The sequence below is a fragment of the Adelges cooleyi genome, unplaced genomic scaffold (assembly GCF_023614345.1).
Source record: "Adelges cooleyi isolate 19-005CV unplaced genomic scaffold, UGA_ACOO_1.1 ACOO_flye_CR_arks_rails_tigmint_CR_PRNA_30, whole genome shotgun sequence".
Classification (NCBI taxonomy): domain Eukaryota; kingdom Metazoa; phylum Arthropoda; class Insecta; order Hemiptera; family Adelgidae; genus Adelges; species Adelges cooleyi.
In genome coordinates, this window is record NW_026095971.1 from 6,949,161 (window position 1) to 6,970,721 (window position 21,561).

The following is a 21,561-nucleotide window of genomic DNA, read 5'->3' on the forward strand; positions in this document are numbered from 1 at the left end:
ATAATTATTTGGTGTTAAACGAGAAAAATAGAAAAACTTTTTATAATAATTTTCCGGTTACTTGTTTATGTTCAACAATTTTTAAATAATAACATCAAGATATAGATATGTTTTAAACGGCCATGTAATTCCTATTTAAAACAAAACTCAGAAAATGAAATAATTTTTAGTGTGCTAAAACACAATAATACTAATCAATATGCAAAATATTAATAATTAACTTAAATGTCAACAGTAAAGCTCTTGATGGCCCATATAAAACCCCATCTAAATTTACATTGCAAACAACTATGCTAAAATAAATACTTTAGGTGCCCAAATTTTCGGTATAGTATTTCGTTAGACACTTGGATCACATTATATTATAAATTAACAACACTTATATCGCTGTGCTAAATTAGTTTTAATTTGTTAGTCTTATGTTATTAAACCTAACAGGGGATAAATCTTAAATAATCGAGATATAAGTGGCACGTCTAAAGGTATAACAAAATATCATTCGAGAAAACATGAAAAATCTTACCGTTCTAGTTTATCGCATACATCTTGAACTATACTAGCATTCCATGAATATAAAGGACTACTAAAAATACTTACTAAAAAAATATTTCTAAATTATAATATATAGACATATTTTCACCAAAAAATAATCACTCCAAGTGACTTAGTTTTTTCTATTACACTCATTTTGATTAAAGACAAATGACGTGTAATATATAGTGCACTATATATTACGAGATATAAAATACTGCTACAATTATATTGATTAGTTATTTAATTTTACATTATAACAAATAATATACATTTTTTATAAGTTAAGCTTAGTTTTAAATTTTAAAAAAAATCACACCAACAGTACCGCCTTTTTGGCGGGAAACACTGAGTGATTTGGATACCAAACCATCAAACTGATTTAAGCAGCCGGTCTCATAGTCTGTCCGCTGGCGTGTTTCATATCATTTTGCCCACTGTGGCCAGACCGTTCTCGGTCATTTCTGTTTCGACGATTTCCGGACTTCTATTTAGCAAAATAAATAAATATAAATAATTTGATCAATTAATATTATTTTATCGGTGCCATAGTAGAAATAATGATCTAGTCCAACTAGCTTTTAGCTTAAAAACAAACGCGTTTTCTAATAAGCTACTTTTAATCCAGTTTAATATTATCATCGAAAAAGCATTTTAATATTTATAGAATTAAAAATTTGTAAAATAGAAATAAATAACATTTCTAGGATACATTTTTATTGTATACCTGGGCGGAATTTTGCTGACCAACGAAAACGTTACCACTTCTCCAGTATCTAAAAAAATTTTAATAAACCAAATTATTCAGATTAAAAGGCTCTCCGCCCGCTTTATTTGTTTAGTTCAAAATTATGTTCATGAACGTAAACTAAGAATAACGTTATAATTTTTTTTACCCTGAGAACGTTATAACGAAAAACGTTTTAAATTTATTTGCTCCGAGAACGTTAATGTTAAAACGAATTTTGCTAAGTTAGGTTAGGTTAGAAAAAATAGTGTTAAAAGAATAATGTACTAAAAATGTTGACTGGTCTATAACCAGTTTTGGATACTATTTTGCTAACCTAACCTAACTTAGCAAAATTCGTTTTAACATTCCAGGGGTAAAACAAATTATAACGTTATTCGGTGTAACGTTCTCGGGATAAAAAAAGTCATAACGTTTTTTGTTATAAGTTCTCGGACTAAAAAAATGTAAAACGTTATTCATTATAACGTTCACCAAACATATACTAATATTATGTTATGCTCTGTGAACTTTATTTTGGTGAAAGAAATAATTGAGTTTATAACGTTATATTTCGTTACGTTATGGAACCCTGATGTATAAGGCATAAGCAGTACGCGTGTATGGATATCGAGTATGGTTGTTTAGGCTCAAAGGATTAAACTGCACACACGTACTAATTGGAACATTAGCATCAGTTGTCGTTGGAGAATTCAGTATAACGACGGCGACTATTGTCGTCATTAGTTTGCTAAAACAAATTTTCACAGCTAATTCAACCGAACGGTTGGGGGGAATTAATTAAAACAATGTCCATCGGGGTACGGTCCAAAAAACAAGATCGTTACACAATGAGCGCGGATGATACTCTTTCGCATGTAGACCGTTTAAAACTCTCAACTGGCCGCGGTAATATAAGTATACACCACCACTAAAAATATTTTCAACTGGCCACTGTATTTCCAACAACAAAAATTGTTTTATTACCATGAAACATTTTCCGGCGAAGCCTATTTTTATTTATATTTATCTCGTGAATTTTTAATTTATTATTTGTCCACACAACTTTTTGTTTTATCATTTAAAATATAAGTAAGATCATATAAAATGTAACAATCAAGTGAATGGGTGTAAAATTATATTTTCATTTCGTTATTTTGTAAAAAATTAACAAAAAAAATCACTTATCTATTTTAATTGTTACGATTTTGTAACACATTCTTTTAAGATACCCAAATACGATAGAGGGATACCTTTTATACTTAGGTATTGCTTGTATACGGAATTCTAGATAGCAGCTTCTATAGACTATACGTTCTACATAGCATATGAACAATCTGTCTAAGCCTATTCTCGACAGTCGGCAATGAAAAAAAATACAGATTTTCTTATCTCTCGCCGTTCAATAATAAAAATGAAAATAACATGCTTACAATTTGTGGACGGAGGCACCATGGTGGTGGACATGGTACGCTTCGGGTCGTTGGTCAAAGATCTCCTGAACGACACGGCCCTGTTGGTGGTGACCCTTCGACGAAGCATGTGCACCGCAGACAAAGTATACAGGACGGGATTGACGGCGGCGTTTAGCGGTAACACGAACACTGCCACCCAGGCGAATACCTGAAAAACATTGGCAGTTGTCTTAGTGTGATATACGATAGCAGTACATTTCCTTAAATGTCTAGTCACTAGCTAGTGTGACATGCCTGCTTGCCGAATTGGCTGTACTAGACAAAAGTGACCATCGCACATAGGAGTATTTATGTGAATAAGCCGGACAAAATTCGAAATTACAAAATTAACAGAAATCCACGACAAATATATTTTTCTTGTAGCTTACTAGCCGGTTCATCAAGCTAGACTAATAAAATCAGTACCACTCTATCCGCTTTCTCATAAATTAAATCTAAACTTAGTCGTGTGAGAATCGAATTATTTCGTTCTCTGTGCTGTATAATATGAGTAAATTTACATTTGCTCTATTTTTGGTTATAATTTATTTTAACGATTGAAACTTGTAGAAATTGAAAAGGAAGGTATGTTCTTTACATTTATACGATTTTGTATTACTTTACTAGCTAATTAACGAGTTGTCAAACATTCATTTACACGTATTATTAGCATTATATTTTACACTATGTTTTAAGAATAAAGGTAATTTTGTTTACCTTTCGGGCCTAGTCGGGCAACTTTCTGTTAACCAATGCTTAATTAAGACTATCCTTAAACAAATAAAAAATAAAAATTGTTCGCATCATTCCGCCATTTTGTTTTATGTTATTTCAAAGTCGAAAAATTAAAAGTAGACGTCCAAATTTCGAAATTATTTAATATCTAGTAACAGTGGAAAATCTATTTTAAAACATTTCTAATTATTTAAAGTTGACAAAAATGCAGCCTTTGACATACTAGAGTAGGTACTATAGCGGTGTTTAGCGCGGCGCATCGTCGTTTTCGCTTAGTCATGACTCATGTCATACCTGTTTCGAATTCGTCATACCGCAAAAAAAAATGTTTGAAATTTTTTCATTTTATAAACTTAAAAAATATTGAAATACATGTTTTTCATCTACTTATTTAGTTGTTGTTCTACTATTAAAAAAAAATATATATATCAAAAAATATTTTGTCCGACTTTTTTATACAAATACTCCTATGTGCGTCGATAGGACTAATGAGTGGATCCAAGCAGGAACGGTTGGCTAGACCACGTTAAAAAAATAATAAGTATATCGTTACTGTTAAGTAAAATTGTCCACGCTTCTCTCATTCAATGCAGCCTTAGTTGTATCCATTACAGATTTAGAAACTTTATTCTAGATATTGCTTACGCTTGGCATAGTATGACCGATATAAGCCATCAATACAACTGTTATGTATTTATATAATGACTTTTTTTATGCTTTAACATTTAAATGCGTCAATCAGACGCCAAAAGAATTAATCTAATCCCCCTCCATAAAACCGACCTCTCATGATTTTATTACTGTGCTATTTATTATTATTGTTGGCAGAATGGGAGAAAGCAATGACGAGTTCACTTTAAATAATAAAAAATTATCTATAAAAACTTCCAAAGCGTACAACACTATACTACGGTGACATCATACACGTTTGAATGGAAGCTTTTACGCTCTTGGATCGGATGAAAAACATAAAATTAAAAAAATGCATTGTTTACATACGATTCTGGTATACTATAATAATAAAAGCCAAGACCCTCGTAAAATGTTCCCAGAAACGTGACATATAACAGCTCATCGAGTTAAAGAACTTTCGAATCATAATGTCATCTTCTTCTGGGCTTTTACAGACCTTTAAGGCCCATCGCCGCAACAACATATTGTTTCCAACCCTCTCTATAGTTTGCACATTCTTCTGCGTTCCTTACGATCAGAAGTTTGAAGTCTTCTTGTACTCTATCCGTCCATCTTTGTCTAGGACGTCCTCTAGGTCTCTTTGTGTCGGGTTTCCATTTAGTTATCGATCCAATCATTCCCTCTGATCTCCATACGTGCCCCGCCCAACTTATCCTCGTGCTCTTCAGGGACCTAATAATGGTAGGTTCCTTATAGAGGTTATCCAATTCTTTGTTGTTTCTCATTTCATACTCTCCATCGTTATTTCTCTTTGGAAAACCTCCGATTACTATTTTCGGTTTATCAGTTGGTAGAGAATCGTACAGCATGTCTAAATTATCATAGAACTCATTTTTTATTTCCTCATTTTTGTCTTCAGTGGGTGCATAACAGTTAATTAAAATAATATTGTGTCACTTACATTTAAGTTCTATGTAACATAGACGATCATTTATAGGTTTGAAATTTGTAATTTGTGGTAGTAAATTTTCTTTTACTACAAACCCTACACCTCGTTCGTGTTTGTCCCCACCGCTGTAAAATAGAGTCATTCCTTGAGACTTCAAGCTCCTTGAACTTGTCCATCTCACTTCTTGAATAGCAGTAATATCCATCTCATATCGCTCAAGACACGATAGAAATGTTGTCAAAGCTTCAGCCCTAAACATCGATCGCACGTTCCAAGTTCCGATTTGAATATCCGTTATCTCTTTCATCCGAGGCTTAAAATTCTGTTGTTTCTTAACATTTACTTTTTTATGTGGTAGGGTTGTCGGCCCTACGCACAATTCCCGACCTGGAGGACCAGTCCACACCAACTAATTAAAGTCAGTGTGCGGCTCGGGGCCCCAGGTTCGCCAAACCCGTAGTACTAATTACTTAGTACCCCCCTGAAAAGTCATAATGTCATCACTAGTATAGATTCTATATTCGAAAATGGAGTAATATATTCCCGGTCGATATCATAATAAGTCTGTAGATGACTAAATTGTAATTATTTAGCATAAAAAATAAATCTATGCGAACGTTCTCATTATAGTTCGACTAGTATTTTCTATGTTAAATTTCATTAGTTATAACTTATATGATATTTAATCATGTTTTTCTTTTATTATATTATAATACGAAACTTAACATATCGTCTACGCACAAGTAAAGTAACACAACTCAAACAGTCAAACTGCATGAATTTTAGGTTAGTATAACAATTACATGTTCTTATAGTTGTGTCAATACTCTAGTGTATAATCAATACATACAATAAATAGATAATATGTTTATATAATACACATACTATTATTGTTTATATAATGGCAATTATATGTACGAAACTCAAATAATATCAATTTTCCCATGATATTGTGTTTGCTGTACCCATGGTAACTTCAGAACTACTGAACCCATTTGTTTGAGTAGCATTTAAACGACCAGATATCATACCTCAAAATACATAAAAGGTTATTAGTTTAAAAAATCAACTACTTATGTATATATATATATATCTTCGTATAAAAAAGTTAGACCAAACCAAAAACTTTATATAATAATTATGAACCTCTAATGACACAATGAGGTGTCATTAGAGGTGAATGAGAGTATTCGGTACTCGTGTACTCATTAGTCGGTTTTATAATAATTAGTACAGCTTTTTATGAATATTTTAATTTTTCTATTAATTTAGTAACTTTTTTGGATTTGTCATATTAAACTGTTATAGAATTGTACTGTTAATAGTAAACTTGAAATCATGTTCTCTCGTGAAATATAAAAACTTGTTAACATAAAAGTCACCAAAGTTACATTTATCGGTTGTCGCTTGTTTCACTTCTTCTCAAAATATATAAACATATTATGTTGTAACAACGCTTTGCAAAACAAAAAGTTGCTATGTTATATCCTTACTGTTGGCGGCATTGAAAAACTCCTTAATCCTTATTTAGACTCGAGATGTGACATATATCTATCTTTTATTCAAGACTAGGTATAATCTATAATTATAAATGAAATGTTTTTTTTATAACTTATAAAATATTTCTATTAACGCAGAAATAAATCTATAGTTAATTGCAAATTGCTATGCAGTAAAGAAATGTGTGAAGTCTTACCTGTGGGTGTACAGTAAATCCGGCTAAAGACCAGAGACCCAATCCTATAATAGGCACCCAACACGCAGCATCCGTAGCTACAAGCAAGCTCATACGCCACGCCATCGCGGATTCGCTGAGCGCGCGATGTCTTATGAGATTTTCTGTAGCTCGGTGGGTAGTCTTGGCTACGAAGAACATCCACAAATAACTGCCGGAGATCAGCAACAATGATCCCAAGTTGACGACTGATTAGGGGAATAAAAATGGTTGTTGAAAAAGAAATTAGATGTAAAACATTAACGTCTCCCAATGAAACCTTACATAAAAATATGAACACCGAGTACTCCCAACCATTGGGTTTGTCGGGAGTAATGTGTAACGCTAAGCAAACACCGGAACGTCCGTAAAAATTTCTGCATAAAAAAAAAAATTCGTAAAACGTTTGTTTTTTTTATAATTTCACGAATCTGCGGTTTGGTTCTATCATACCAACCTGAAATAGTGGATGTTGAATAGGGGAATGACGGAAATAACAATAGCCAGTAACCAGCAAATAGCCATCAGCATACGGGTGCAATCCATTTGCAGGCGACGGACTTTGAATGGAAATATGATGACCAGCAGTCGTTCCAAAGTAATGACTTGACAAACGAGAAATAACCCAATGTATTAACACACGTTGTTGTTAAATATTAATGTGACGTTCACAATTATTACTTACCCGTTAACGTAAACACGGACAATTCACTTGAAAAAGTGCTGATGAACCCGGCAACGTTGCACATAGAGCTCTGCCGCCAGTCAGAATCGTGAATGAAATACACGCCACGGTAGTACCAATCCACAACAGCGATGACCAGCAGATAAGATCCCATGAGAAAATCGCCCAATGCCAAGTTGATGATCAAAAACGAATGCACCTGGTTGGTATGCCTATATTTGGCCCGGAACACGATTACCATCAGGTTGGCAGTGATGGCGACGATTGCTAGTATCCAAATGCACACCCGAAGCATCATGTTGGACATGAGGTCTTCGCATGAGCTGAACTCGTCCGGCAGCGGACGGCATTGTAGCACGTGCCGGGCCAAGCAACAGAAACGGAATTCGTCAGTGAACCTAGTGATTCACAAAATAAAATGTAAAATTCCAAATTAATTTTTCGTTAATGGTCACTCACAGCGTTTCCAAAGTAGGCATAGTATGAAACCCATTTGATTCGATTACTCTTAATCGGTTTTTCTTGAGGTCCCTGTTAAATGTGCAAACAATAAACACAATTCTGATCATACATGAAACGCCAAACAGAATATACTTACAAGAACATCACTTGAGGCATTCCGCGAAAAGTACCATCCGATAAATAAGTAAGAGAATTTTCGGACAAATCTCTGTAAAAAAAAAAAAAAAAATGAAGGATCAAAACGCTAAGAAAATCATCATAAAAAGTTACTTACAAACGTCTCAAAGATCTGAGACCCACGAAAGCATCTGATTGGATTTCGGAAATGTTCTGATGGCTCAAGTCCCTGACAAAGTCATTGAGCATTAAGCAACATCCAAACAGCGTAACGATAAACTTAGTATATACTTACAGTGTCATTAACGACGATAGCCCATGGAACGCCATCGAATCTAATTGTCGAATGTTGTTGCCTTGCAAATGTCTAAAGGGTATTAAAATGATGTTAGTTCAGTGCACACTATTGAGCATTACCATAAGCATCTTCAAGTTAACCAAATATGTTAAGAGGACGTCACACACCCGTTATTTTCTTCAAAAAACCCGCCTTGCGTAGATTAATTTTACAAAAGTTTTAATCAAAACTAAGAAACCAAATTTTTACATAATATAGACAACAACATTGTCTGTGTTCTACCATTGCCCTTTTTTTAATATTTCAACCAGTTAATGAATAATTAATTAATTAAGAAAGGACTTTTTTTACTTTTTTAAAAATGATATAGCGTTGGTTGTATTAGGTATATCGAAAAAATACGGATAATTTTGTCATAAATAATATTTATGAATTTATTTCCTTAACTATATATGAAGCCTGAGAAAAATTAATCCGCGCAAAGGAGTTTTGATGGCAAAAAATTGTATTTTATCCTATAAAAATGACTGTGATAGTCTGACAAAAAAAATGGCAATCAACGAAGTATCCTCAATACTGTATTAATAAGAATACATTATAGTTTAAAATTCTTATAATCTAAAATTATAGTCTAAATTAAGATTTTTTGAAAAATATCCTATACTTTACTCCTTAGAAATGGCCGGTGTGGCGTCCTCTTAAAATCAAACTTACAGCCCTGTCACTCGGCCAAGGCCCAAAAATGAGCCGTTACGCAAAACAGTGATCTGGTTGTTTTGCAAATTCAACGTAGTCAACCGCCATAGCGTAGAAAAAAGGAATGGTTCGAGCTGTTGGACGGAATTGTTAGATAGATCCCTGGATATGCATAAAAAACGAAAAAAAAACCATAGGTAATTTATGTTTGCACTAACACTGTAGATATTGATCACTTACAAGTAAACCAAGCGGTCCAGGTGTTTGAAAGTATTGGCATCCAATTTTCCTCCGAACCGATTGCCTCCTAAATGACTTCACGTGAAAGAAAACGTCGTTAGTAGTTGTCGTAAAAAAGTTCGGAATTTCCGTTGTACAACTTTTAAATCTCATCGAATTTAAATATAAAACGGGTGTATCGAGTTTATTTTAAAGGATTACAAAGTCTAACACAGCTATGTACTCACAAAAACGTGATCTCCTTCTCTGCGTCGTACGGGAACTCGCGTAACCCAAGACCAGTACAATTAATAAGTACATCCTGGCAGTCACAACCGAGAGCCTCGTTGGAACATTTGAAAGCTAAAATTAAAAAATAACCCAAATCATTATTATTTATAATAATACTACCATGATAATGTTTTTAAGCTGAGATCAACCAAAAAATGCATGAGATTTTTCGCGAGACATATTTCCGTCATGCAAAATCTCCCCTCCCCATCCCCTCTGTACTATTTACGCTCACGAAGCCTAAAAACATTATCATGCTTCTAAATTTCAAGCTTAAGCTCAAAATGTCGAATTTTTTATTGCTATAAAAAAAACAAAAACCCGAGCTTACTGCAATTGTCCTCGTCATCCCACGTCATATCGCAGTCTACTTGTCCGTTGCATACTAAAGACTGGTTTATACATGGTCCCCGGTGGCATTTGTGCTGGTCTTCGTGACACTTCCAATCGCCTATCGTAAAATAAATGAACAATGAAAGGAAGAAATAACATAGTTAACTTTTCATACCTCCAGGTAAAGTTTACATTATATTATGTGTCTCTACTTATTAGGTCTTGTAACAAATTCCTAAATTTATAATAATGGTGGCTTTAAAATAAGATTTTTAAATCATGATTTACGAAGTTCAATCTTTTTTTATGTTCCGGTATTTTGGTGTAAATATAGTATGAATTCTCCATTAAATCGTTTAATGTAAGCGGATAATGAATTCAATAACGCTAATTTTGATTTCTTTCATAATACACATACTCAATTAAAGTCTTATTTAGATTAATTAATTTTTACAAATGTTATTGTTGTTGTTATTATGATATTTAAATATTTGTACTCTTTGACCTTGAGGGCGTATATATTCATAAATAAATAATATTGCCGTACAAGATACCAAGACATTGGTAAAAATCTTCATAATTCTCGATTAACATTTATTATTACAAGAAATAGAAAATAAAAAATAAAAAAAACTGTATAAATGGATATGGTATAATACCACTAGCTAGGTTAGAATAGTACTTCGTTAGGCTAAATATTTCAAATTCAAAATTTAGTGTCGCTTCAAAATTGAGAAAAACATTCTAAAAATTTACTCATTTTTCATCGCCGTAATTTGTTAAATTTACAATTACATTTTTTAAATATTTGAACTACTTCAACACTTACGTGAAATATTTTTTTAGGTGTACTTTCGAAATTACAAATTCCTTTTTTTAGAAGACCTGTGACTCCCCGAACATAATTTGCTTTGTCCCACTATGTCCTAATCACACGACTGTAATAGTACCTATGTAGTAGGAAACGATTTGTTTGCACGCCACGTAATAGAACGTCCATAGCCATAAAAAGTTGAGTCTATTATCTTTTAGACGTTATTATAGTTGTAGGTGTACTCAGAAATGCTCTAATAAATCAACGATTGAAAATATTTCGATGTGAAAAATTACATTATTTGTTATAGCTACACTAAATATTGATTAAAATTATAAATAGTATATTTTTCTGATGGCTTAACTGGTTTCAAACTAGTTTAAAAAATATACATTTAAATGCACTTTTAAGTCGAGTTATGCCTTTTGAAACGATATAAACAGATCGTTTCGCTCCAGAAACGATCTGTTTATATTGTTCTTAAGTTAATTTTAAAATGTTTTTTTTTTTTTAAATCAGGTAGCCTAACCAAAAATCATTATATTAATTACTTAAAGCAACTTGTGTTAGTTTAAATTGTAAGTAACGTAAACATTGTCTTGAAATCGTTTTCGATACCTGCTTGAAACACAGCCTAGGTTTTATAGGAAAAATTGTAATTTCACGGGTGGCTTTGTTAGTTAAAAAAAAAGACTATATTATAGTAAATTATGTATAGATATAGTAAACGCTATACACTATATAGTTAAAATTCTTAATTAAAACGTTGTAAATTATTGCCTTAATTTAACTCCCTAATAAAATAGGTAGTACGGCGCTCCGCCCTATTGATTACGTATAAAGAACACAACTAGAAAACAAACGAAAAATAAAATAGAAAATTTAAAGTCCATGACTACGACATCAGCAACGGGAATAAAAATCTTTAGAGCGCGCCTCGACCCACTAGGGACATATTTTAAATTATAAATAAAATAGTCTTACTGCAGTTTTTCAAATGAGATTTGTCCGCGCAGCCCAACGAATCGTCGCCCGTATCGAAGCACTTGTGTTGTAACGGTATACACTGTCCATTATCGCACCGAAACTCGTTGACTTCGCACGCTCTGTGTTCTGTGCAATAGTATATTATATTATTATATAACGATACAATATAATTATTTAATCCAATTAGTCGAATAGATGCATAGATTATTAAACTTACTGCAGTTGCTTTCGTCAGAACCGTCGGAGCAGTGTTTTCGGAAATCACACCACTTATCCGGCGAAATGCACTGTCCACCCGTCGTGCACCTGGGCCAATCTTTTTGGACACAAGCCACGTTCGCTGCAAATTACCACACCCATTACAGTACAATAGCAGCTGTTTTTCGAATTCAACAGTACACGCTATCGCTAACAAAAACGAAATCCGTTCAAAATGAATGTTGTATTTTATATAAAAAAAAAAAAAATCTATAATAACTAATACCAATACTAAACCGATTGCCAAACAACACAACTACGCGAATGCCAGACATGACCAGCCCATTATCTATTGTCAATGGAATTATTGTCATTGGCGAATTACATTAAAATCTGGTAAACCCATTACCGTTAATTATATCAGTTTAGAATCAAATGCGACATCAAGGAAGTTTTACATTAAGATTTAAATGGTATTATACACGCTATAATACTATTATTAAGTAAAAGGTTTTTTTTTTATATTACTCAATATTAATTAAATGGTCTTGTATATAATATAATTATAAATTATAACTCCGCAAGTGTCTAGCCTTAGCGTGTAGTGTGTAAAATTATTTATGTTGGGCCGATAAATCAACTTATTTATGACACCGGTCGCGAAATATACATATTGAATGGGTAAAAATTAAAGAATTATACATCATTTGAAAACATAATGGAACTTTTTATCAAGAGTGAGAGAAACGTTTTAATTTTATAGAAGACGGAACAATATTATCGTTTGCCGTGAGCTTGGTTGTAGCTAGCAGTATCATTAAACAAAATAATTTATAATTTATAAACTGAAATGAGCTGTCCGCTTGTACCGATTTCTCTCATTTGTATAAATGATGTTAAAAATTACAATACACGTGTTCTTGGAAAAATCTGTTACTGAACAAACATTTTGATTATACGTCATATGTCACCACTTACAATTAGTATACTAGCGAAACACTAACAAGTAAACTCAACCGTCAGTGTCAGCCGTGACACTGGAATAAATTAACATTTTCGGCCACAAATGGTCTCTTGTTTTGCTGAATTAAAAGTTGAGAATTATCACCGGTGGTATCCGTATACATGTTTACGGTTACAGCTTGTGTAGGTTACCAATAACCAAGCGTGTTCGTGTCACGTGAAGGGTTTTATAGTGTTGTTGGAACAGTAGCATATAGGGACCCCACTTGTATGTTCCGTTCCAAAGTTGTAATAATATGCCCTCGAAAAACGTTTTATTTTTTCATTATTTTTTAGTGCAGATACAACGCAATAAGACCTTGACGCACGCTTACAAGAAATTATTTATATGAAAAAAAAAGTGCAAACAGTAGGTACATAATTTACTTAATGAATTGTGTTTGTATATTTACTCAATTTGAACAATTTTGCGCCGTTTCGCGATCAAAACGAACTCATTATGTACATACAACACTATCAAAATCTTTTAAAAAAAAGTTTCTCATTAAAAAAACAATCTTTATAATTTCTTTTTTTTATCACAAAGAATTTATATGGGTGATCAAAGCGGGAATACGATTTGTTTAGCTTGGGTGCATTGCTAAGAACTTATTTACGTAGTGCTCTCGTTTATTTTTACAATTTAGATTATATATTCCAAGTTATGCTGCGACTCAAACAATGGGCTCGAAGTAAACAGTGTATATTTTTTAATAGTTCCATTTAATATTATTGAAACACCGTATTTTTCCACAAAAACCTTTTTCTACCTATATAATACAATATATATTATGATACAAACAAAATAAACATTTTTTTAATTATATTATATTTAAAGTAAATTTTTGTGTTTGTTTGTTAATGTTTTTTTATAAAATACAATTTTGATCATTTTTTATTAAACCAACAATTACTCTACCGCATAAGTACCCAAGCCGTTGATATGTTTATTTATTTATTTATATGCAAGCATCAAACGTAATTTTATAATATAAATGACAAATAAAATGACACAAAAATGATCACAACATAAATAAAATTAGAAATATGGATAATAATAATAATACAAAATAACAAAAACGAAAGGTCCAATATTTACATTAATACTTTTTAAAAATCACATAGACCTGGTTAAAGGTTTTATAACTTCCCGAATTTTCATTTGCAAGTAAAACTGAATGTGCCATAAGACATGTTCATGATCTTATGTTTTTTCCTACGAGTGTAAGAATCTACCTTTTTTTTTTTAGATTACATTTAGTAAAACTGGAAAACCAAATATAATGTTGGATCTTCAATAAACATTTCTATGTAAAAGATTACAAAAATCAACCCGAAAAGTAGCTGTTTTAAAATATATAATTTAAACATTTGTACCTACTTGTACGGTAAAAGATACTTACCACATCCTATTTCGTCGCTCTTGTCCCAACAGTTGGTGTGACCGTCACACCGGCCGATGCCTTCTATACACTCCCCATTGTCGCATCTGAACTGTTTGGTCTTACAAGCCGGCTGTTCTCCACACTTAAGTTCATCGTCGCCATGCAGACATTCGTCTCGGTAATTGCACACATGACCAGAAATGTCTAGCCACCGACCGTCACGACATTGAAACAAACCGTCTTCCATATCGTAACGTTCCACATCTTTCGAACTTTCATCTTCTGTAGGACGATAGTTATAAATGGATATAAAAACAATGTATTAAGAAATAAACATTCCATTCCGTTTCAATTCAGAAATTATAAAAACAATGTTGCTTAAATGTATGTGAGCATATAAAAGACCTTATTACTAAGTATCATAACAATACATAATATAAATGTTTATGCATCATTCAATATTCCGGCTACTGGCATTTTTTTGAATCCAAAATAGTCGCCAGAGGCCTAGGTAATAAGTCGCGGTAAACTACAAGATAAAAGCTACAATAAACACTGTCGCTCTGGTATTTCATGCCCTTAACGGCAGAATTATTTATAAGCACTGTAATGTCTCTATGTAAAGGTATAGGTATTTAGTTAATTGCCACCAGACCTCTGGTTGTTTTAAATTTTCATTCTATCATACATAAATAATGGAAATGCAACATCGGTTGTATGCTGAAAGTATCTTGAAGCAATTTTCTGATTATTAATTAATTAATTTATTACTATTATTTATCACACAAATAACTGTTTAAATGTTGATGATTTGAAGAATACTAGTGTAATCTAGCGATCTGTGTATCCCTTATTCGAATGAAAAATTACTTTAAAAAGTCTTTTAAACGTTACATTTCAGGTGAGATAAATAAGGCTTGCTTTTTAATTTATTACTAAATTTCTATTCCCGCGACCTTATTGATTTTAACTCATATAACATTGATTAACCGACAACTTACAATAAACCCGGTAAATCAAATAAATTATCGGAAGAGTATATTAAAAACGTATGTAATATACCTACATGTTTTAGTTAATGTTAGCCCATCTACGTTTTAACAATAATGATGATTTTAATATCAATGTTTCATTATACATTTTATCATTTTGGCAACCAAAATTTTATAATTGGCGTATTTTTTCCTAGTATTGATTGTTATTTATTTGTTTATACCTTCAACCCTAACATAAAGAACTCATATAGGGCACACAAATACAAGTCTTCTTTTTTATGGCACATGTCTTGGCAGTTTGTAGAAGTTTTTTAAGTTGATTTATTTTAAAAATACAAAACAGTGAGACCTAATATATTATATAATATATATATTTTTACATGACAGTAGAGAAGAACCGAAAAAGTAAATACTTTGAAAAAATCGATATGTATAACTCTACTATACAGTATAATATAACTATAAAAGTGTACTTTTATAAATAATATAAATTAAAACAAAAGCCTCAGCTTTACAGAAAATGTTAAAAAGCTTTATATCCCTTTAAAACTATACTTTTAAATAAGTACAATATCGTCAATATATTAACAATTAAAACAAAAAACCCTGAACAAAGTTACTGGTTTTTATAATTAAAACTATTTAGAACTAGCAATTTTATATATATTTGTTTCATTTTTAATTATTTCTCTATAAAAAATTCCTGAGCCTTGACCAATAATCTACAGACATCTCTCTTCTTAACTCTTACGTGCCTCTTTCCTTCGCTTGTCTGAAGATCATATAATATATTTTAAGCAATTGTTAATTATTTCAATAAACTCGAAACATTGTTTTAGTTTTTTTTATACTTCTTATATGAACATTAAGTCGGTAAACATTTTAGCGTTTTAACGTTATTGTTATGATAATTGTAATTTCCTTCATTAACGACTTCATATAAAACAATTTTACCAAAAAAACTATACATCGATTTTGTAGAATTAAAAATTCTGTTTAAATGAATTGTTTTGTTATAGCATTAAGGGTGATTCATTAAGAACAGATACTCGTTTTATCTTAAAACAACTGCAACTTTGTAGTTTTTCTTTTTGAAGATACTTTAGTTTATGTTACTTTACAATATTAAACAATACTCAAATTTTTTTTCCTAAAGATGTATCAATTAAACAGCAACGTATATATTTAATTAATATTTCAAATTAAAAATAATTTGTTAACAATTTTAACTGATCGCTAACCAGTTTTGAATAATTCAATATTAAATTACTTAAGTTATAATTTAGAACGGGATAGTGCAATTAAATAATGCGCTCATATAGAAATATTAGATACTATTCTCCACCCTTCAAAACGTTCTTAAATTTAAACTTTAGTTACTTTAAAAGTAATTATCCAAAATTCGATAAAAAAAGTTAATTAATTATATACGTTATCATTTAAGGTTGGAAAGTTGATAGAGCTCTGGAAAAAAGTTATTAAAAAAGTTAAATATTTAATAATTTTATAATATTGTAAGATAACATAAATAATATATTTTTAAAAAACCAACAAAATTGAAATTAAAATAATTTTAAGAAAAAATTAGTGTCGTATCCTTAATGAATTATCTTGTATACTTTATAGTTTTAAATGTTAGGTCAATTAGAATAATGAAGACAATGGTATGAGTGAAAAATTACTGGTACTGGATCCGCCTTCGTATTTTACTAGGCCGTAGGCGGGCAATTGCAGTCTGTTATTTAATGAAGTCTTAGTACTTAGAATATAATTGTAAGCATATCGTGCGGTTAACAGCTATATACCGAACGCATGGTGTACCGATTCATCAGCATAAATCCAAAACTAAAACTAAACGACCTCGGATCCTTTCTTCTTTTGCAGTCCAAGCAGTTTCATTAAAATTTTTACTCGAGACTTCTGGGCTTATCTTAGGATTTAAGCATTGCATTTGAAAAACGACCAAAGTAACCTTAAGTTTGAATTACATTTGTCATCGGGTTTCTATTGTGTAGGACTTTAATCGTGGGCGTCATTTGTGAAATACCGCACAAGGTGAAACTAATTAATTTTGAAAATTTGACAATAGAAATATACTACAAATATAGAACCAAAAGCTTTAAACGAATACTGCGGCTATGGTTATATTTCATTTATTCCCTCTTGTTTTCAATACAATGCAAATCTTGGCATTCGTAGTCATTTTGAGATTTTATCAAAAATAACATCAAACAAGTATGCCCTAGTAAATCTTACTGGATTATGCATAAATTGTTTTCTTTATTTTAAAACAATTACGCTTTTATCTATTTAAATACATTATTTTTTAATGTTAAATAAGTTTTACATGTATTATTAAATTCTCAATCATCTAGTCTATATCTTCAGTATATAATTTTCCTAAAAAAATAATAATAATAAACTTAAAAAAATATCTGTAGTCACGTATTTTAGCGGGGACATCTAAAAATATAAAATAACATGATTGCAATCACATTTATTATCAACCAAATGATTTATGTACTTTAATACTTTTATCATGTAAAGTTTTTTGAAAATGATTTACCACTTTAAGTTATAATAATCCCCGTAGATGCGTGACCCGTCACAATATACTCCATCACCACTTTGCCCCGACCCACTGTACTAACGTTTTTATTGTTTTAAATTAAAACACGTTAGTTAAACGGGTCAAAGCCAATTTTTTTTTTAAATAACCCAACACATTTCGTTCAAAGAGATTTAGTGCTCACATTGGTAAAAAAACATCGACGAAAGATTGTCTAGGGAGATTTTCTTTTTCGATTTCCACTGACAGAGTCTGGTGGCTTATAAATACCGTAGAACATGTATTTGTACCAACGTATTGGCCAAATAAAAGCGTTTTTGGATACTGCTAAGTACTATTAATCTTATACTAGGATTATAGGATGAATGTAGCATCATGCCCCAGCCGTTTACGCTAAAAATGTTAAAATCATCTGTGATACTCGAGGGATACAAAACGCAAGTCCAAGCAAACCGTAAAGTAAATAGGTATGGATGTATTCGTTTTCTGCACAAAACTTTCGGTAACTAGGCCATTAAATCCAACGACGGACGTTTAACATTTTATAAGAAAAATTGTTTTTTAAATACCGCTCTTACCGCAACCGAATTCGTCGAATCCATTGAAACAGTCGTTACGGCCGTCGCAGATGTACCGCTCCTTAATGCACCGGGACGATGATCCCTCGGGCATCCAACAATTCAGCGACGACCCTCGCCGGCATACGACGACCCCTACATAACAGAACATACGCATACAGAAACACGTAAATCACAATAATTTATAGGAGTTCTGCGGTTAATTAAACGCACTGATTGTCGAATACACCGGAAGTACAGGTGGATACAAACCGCGAACAATACATTTAAACAATTTAGCCAATTAATATGTACTGGGACGAAAACCCCGAACTGCAAACGTAGGACAACACGGCAAGAGATTTAACCAGATTGTCTATATAATCGCATTAGACTGTTTACCATGTGTGTATACATTTACACATAAAGGGTGTAACGCGTGACATGACACGTGACCTGACACTCTGAGAGATTAACATAGAAATTATATGTAAATTTGTTAGGCCGTCGTGAAACACTATGTATATATTGCATGTATCCCACGAAGAAATACCGGTATCCTGGGTATCTAATCCCGAGATTATCGATTTTCAAATATCAACACTTTTCTGATCTTTTTAGCTCCATAACCAAGAAAGTCATGTGACCCATCAAAATAGGAGTCAGGCGCCAATAAAATCGTTGGAAATATTATTATTATTATTTTTATTGCAATAACAATTGATTTCATCAATTTATAAGAAAATACTATACAACCGTTGGCTAGCTATAAAGGATCTTACTGCTAAATTATTTATTTTACTTTTTGAGAGATGTGTGCAACTAATAGTACCTGCAATCACTGCTTTGTAGAATTTTAACGAACCGTTTACCAGTTGCGATGTGGTGCGATATAGAAGTTATATTTTCCGTTAGATTACACCCGAAATAACGGTCCGGGCGATTATATTTGACAATTAATTGTAGGTAGCTAAAGTCCCGAGTGTGTCTATTACGTAATAGGTCGAATTAGAACCATTGCGGTGTTAAAATTTCAATTGGACATCGTTAACGCGGGACCGTGCATTTTCGTTTGGAAGCTAAATTGGCGACGCTTTCGTTGAATTTTAATTTATCCCGTCCCCGAAACACGAATGGAAACTAATACCATTACAGTGCTCGTGAGCCGTTAACGTTATTTCGCCTTCGGTGACTGAATAATGTACCACGGGAACGTCTGTAAATTGTAATATTATATTGTGTAAGTATGTAGAAACGCGGTCGGTGATATTTTGTCGCAGGCTAATGACGGCGATGACGACTTCCGGCGGATGAACGTTAATAGTTAATGCCGCAAAATCCCTATTGTAAAACCTTATACAGTCCCTATACTCGTACAGGTACTTACCGTCTGTGAGCGAGTAGTAATCCGAACAGTGAGTCTCGTCAGCGCACGCCCCGTTGGAGTCCCACAGACAATCGCACTGTCCGTCACAAACGTTGGCCTCGTTAATGCACCTGCCGTTCGGACACCGAAACTGGTCGGTGGCGCACGTCCGGTTGCCTAAGAAAAAGGAAGCAACCTCATCAAATCGGAAGTCCGTCAATCACCGGCAAACGTCCATAACGCAATCGTCATTGTCGGCCTCATCGGTCTCAACACAATTTCATTACATCCTAAATATGTGTGAAAACATCAAAGAAAAATTACATTGTAATTCGTCTGCATGGTTGTCTTCGCATTCGGGCCATCCGTCACACCAGAACGCAGAATGAACCAGCTGCCCGGTGCCGCATTTGACGAAATCGCCTGCAAAAAGCCCCAAGACCCCCATCGTTATATTTTACAAGTCAAACTAACCGGATTAATACTTCTATTTGTTTCGATAACAGAATCCGAGCGACAGTATATGCAAATCGACGTACACGACATACTAACACCGACCTGACATAAACCTGCGTTCCCCTAACACTATTTCCCCGGCAATGGTGTATTCTATTATAATGTGCAAATATAGCGCGTTTGCGATTATGGAATTTGTAGTTGTTTTGTTATAAATTGTATGTTATTTATAAATAAATATCAACTCGTGGCTCGTATGGTTTAATTTTAATCTGTATTTTGATAAAAACAAGTACTTAAAGATAAAAACAAACATAAGCGCACCAATCAGTATTAACTGTATTTTTATATCATAAACTTCAACTTTACACAGTCAGCGCTTTAAACATACCATCACTACAACGAAAACTTTGAAAAAAGGGAATCTAATAAATCGTTAAGGTTTGTGTGAATTGCATACGCAGTCCACTAAATATAGATGACTAGAATGCTAAAATGTTCCTAAAAAATGGTGACTGAACTAAAATCGAAAATTATTATATTGAACTAAAACATCAATACTACCACCATACTGATCATTTGGATCGTCGCCTCTCTGATAAAAAATGTTACACACTTTTTTTTATTTGTATTTCTAGATTAACTAAAAAAACATAAATACTAAATACTTATGTATTTAGTTACAGAAAAATAGTTTAAAATATTAATCCTAGTTTAAGTGTTTTTTTAAATATAGTTACAATAATTAAAATTAAATGTATTAAACCGCCATTACCGAAATTGGACTCGGGAACAAACTGTTAAAAGAAAAGTACGATTGTAAACAACTTGGCGGGACACTATGACTTAGAAATGTTGTATCCAACTTGTGCATTGTGTAGCCAAACTAGTGTATGTAGTATAATGAAATCATTAAAAAATATTTAAAATTAAATGTTCCCTTGACACTCAAACTAAATCCAATTTAAGTTAAAATATTATTTTTTAGTATCGATAACTGCCCTCGAAAAATAAAACCTATTCAACGACGCATTTAAGGTCATTTTTGTATGGTGTACTACTGTACACGTTAATATGTAATATAAGGCGCAAAAAAATGTCTCACCCCTGGCTTTAGTTTCTAGTTACGCCACTAAGAGAAAATCGAAATTTTAAACATGTCTTCTCTTTAATTAACTTTAATCCAGAATTTTGACCATTTAACTTATATTTTTAAATATAATATTACAAAAATAAATTAAATTTTAAACATTCTGGATGTCACATTGGATTTTAGAGGACATACTGTGTACAAATGAACGTTATGCTAAGCTAATTGTTTATCACATTCAATACAAATGGTATGTAATGCGTCCAAAAACTTTTTATATCGCTGGTATTTTTTCGGT

At 32.3% G+C, this 21,561-nt stretch overlaps 1 protein-coding gene across 1 annotated transcript in view; it reads right to left on the bottom strand.

The window, feature by feature from the left end:
• Positions 1-767: 767 nt before the first annotated feature.
• LOC126838310 (G-protein coupled receptor GRL101-like) overlaps positions 768-21,561 on the bottom strand; it is a 79,861-nt gene continuing 59,067 nt past the window's right edge. Inside the window, exons 7-27 of the mRNA XM_050572638.1 lie at positions 20,042-20,140; positions 19,739-19,894; positions 18,373-18,507; positions 14,249-14,512; positions 11,863-11,985; positions 11,643-11,771; positions 9,843-9,962; positions 9,469-9,583; positions 9,242-9,316; positions 9,020-9,163; positions 8,303-8,374; positions 8,165-8,236; positions 8,027-8,098; positions 7,888-7,959; positions 7,429-7,826; positions 7,201-7,348; positions 7,029-7,120; positions 6,726-6,952; positions 2,692-2,881; positions 1,259-1,307; positions 768-1,018 (exon numbers count right to left, since the gene is read on the bottom strand). Coding sequence (XP_050428595.1) covers positions 952-1,018; positions 1,259-1,307; positions 2,692-2,881; positions 6,726-6,952; positions 7,029-7,120; positions 7,201-7,348; positions 7,429-7,826; positions 7,888-7,959; positions 8,027-8,098; positions 8,165-8,236; positions 8,303-8,374; positions 9,020-9,163; positions 9,242-9,316; positions 9,469-9,583; positions 9,843-9,962; positions 11,643-11,771; positions 11,863-11,985; positions 14,249-14,512; positions 18,373-18,507; positions 19,739-19,894; positions 20,042-20,140 — 2,819 coding nt within the window. The 3' untranslated portion in view covers positions 768-951. The remainder of the gene's footprint in view (positions 1,019-1,258; positions 1,308-2,691; positions 2,882-6,725; positions 6,953-7,028; positions 7,121-7,200; positions 7,349-7,428; positions 7,827-7,887; positions 7,960-8,026; positions 8,099-8,164; positions 8,237-8,302; positions 8,375-9,019; positions 9,164-9,241; positions 9,317-9,468; positions 9,584-9,842; positions 9,963-11,642; positions 11,772-11,862; positions 11,986-14,248; positions 14,513-18,372; positions 18,508-19,738; positions 19,895-20,041; positions 20,141-21,561) is intronic.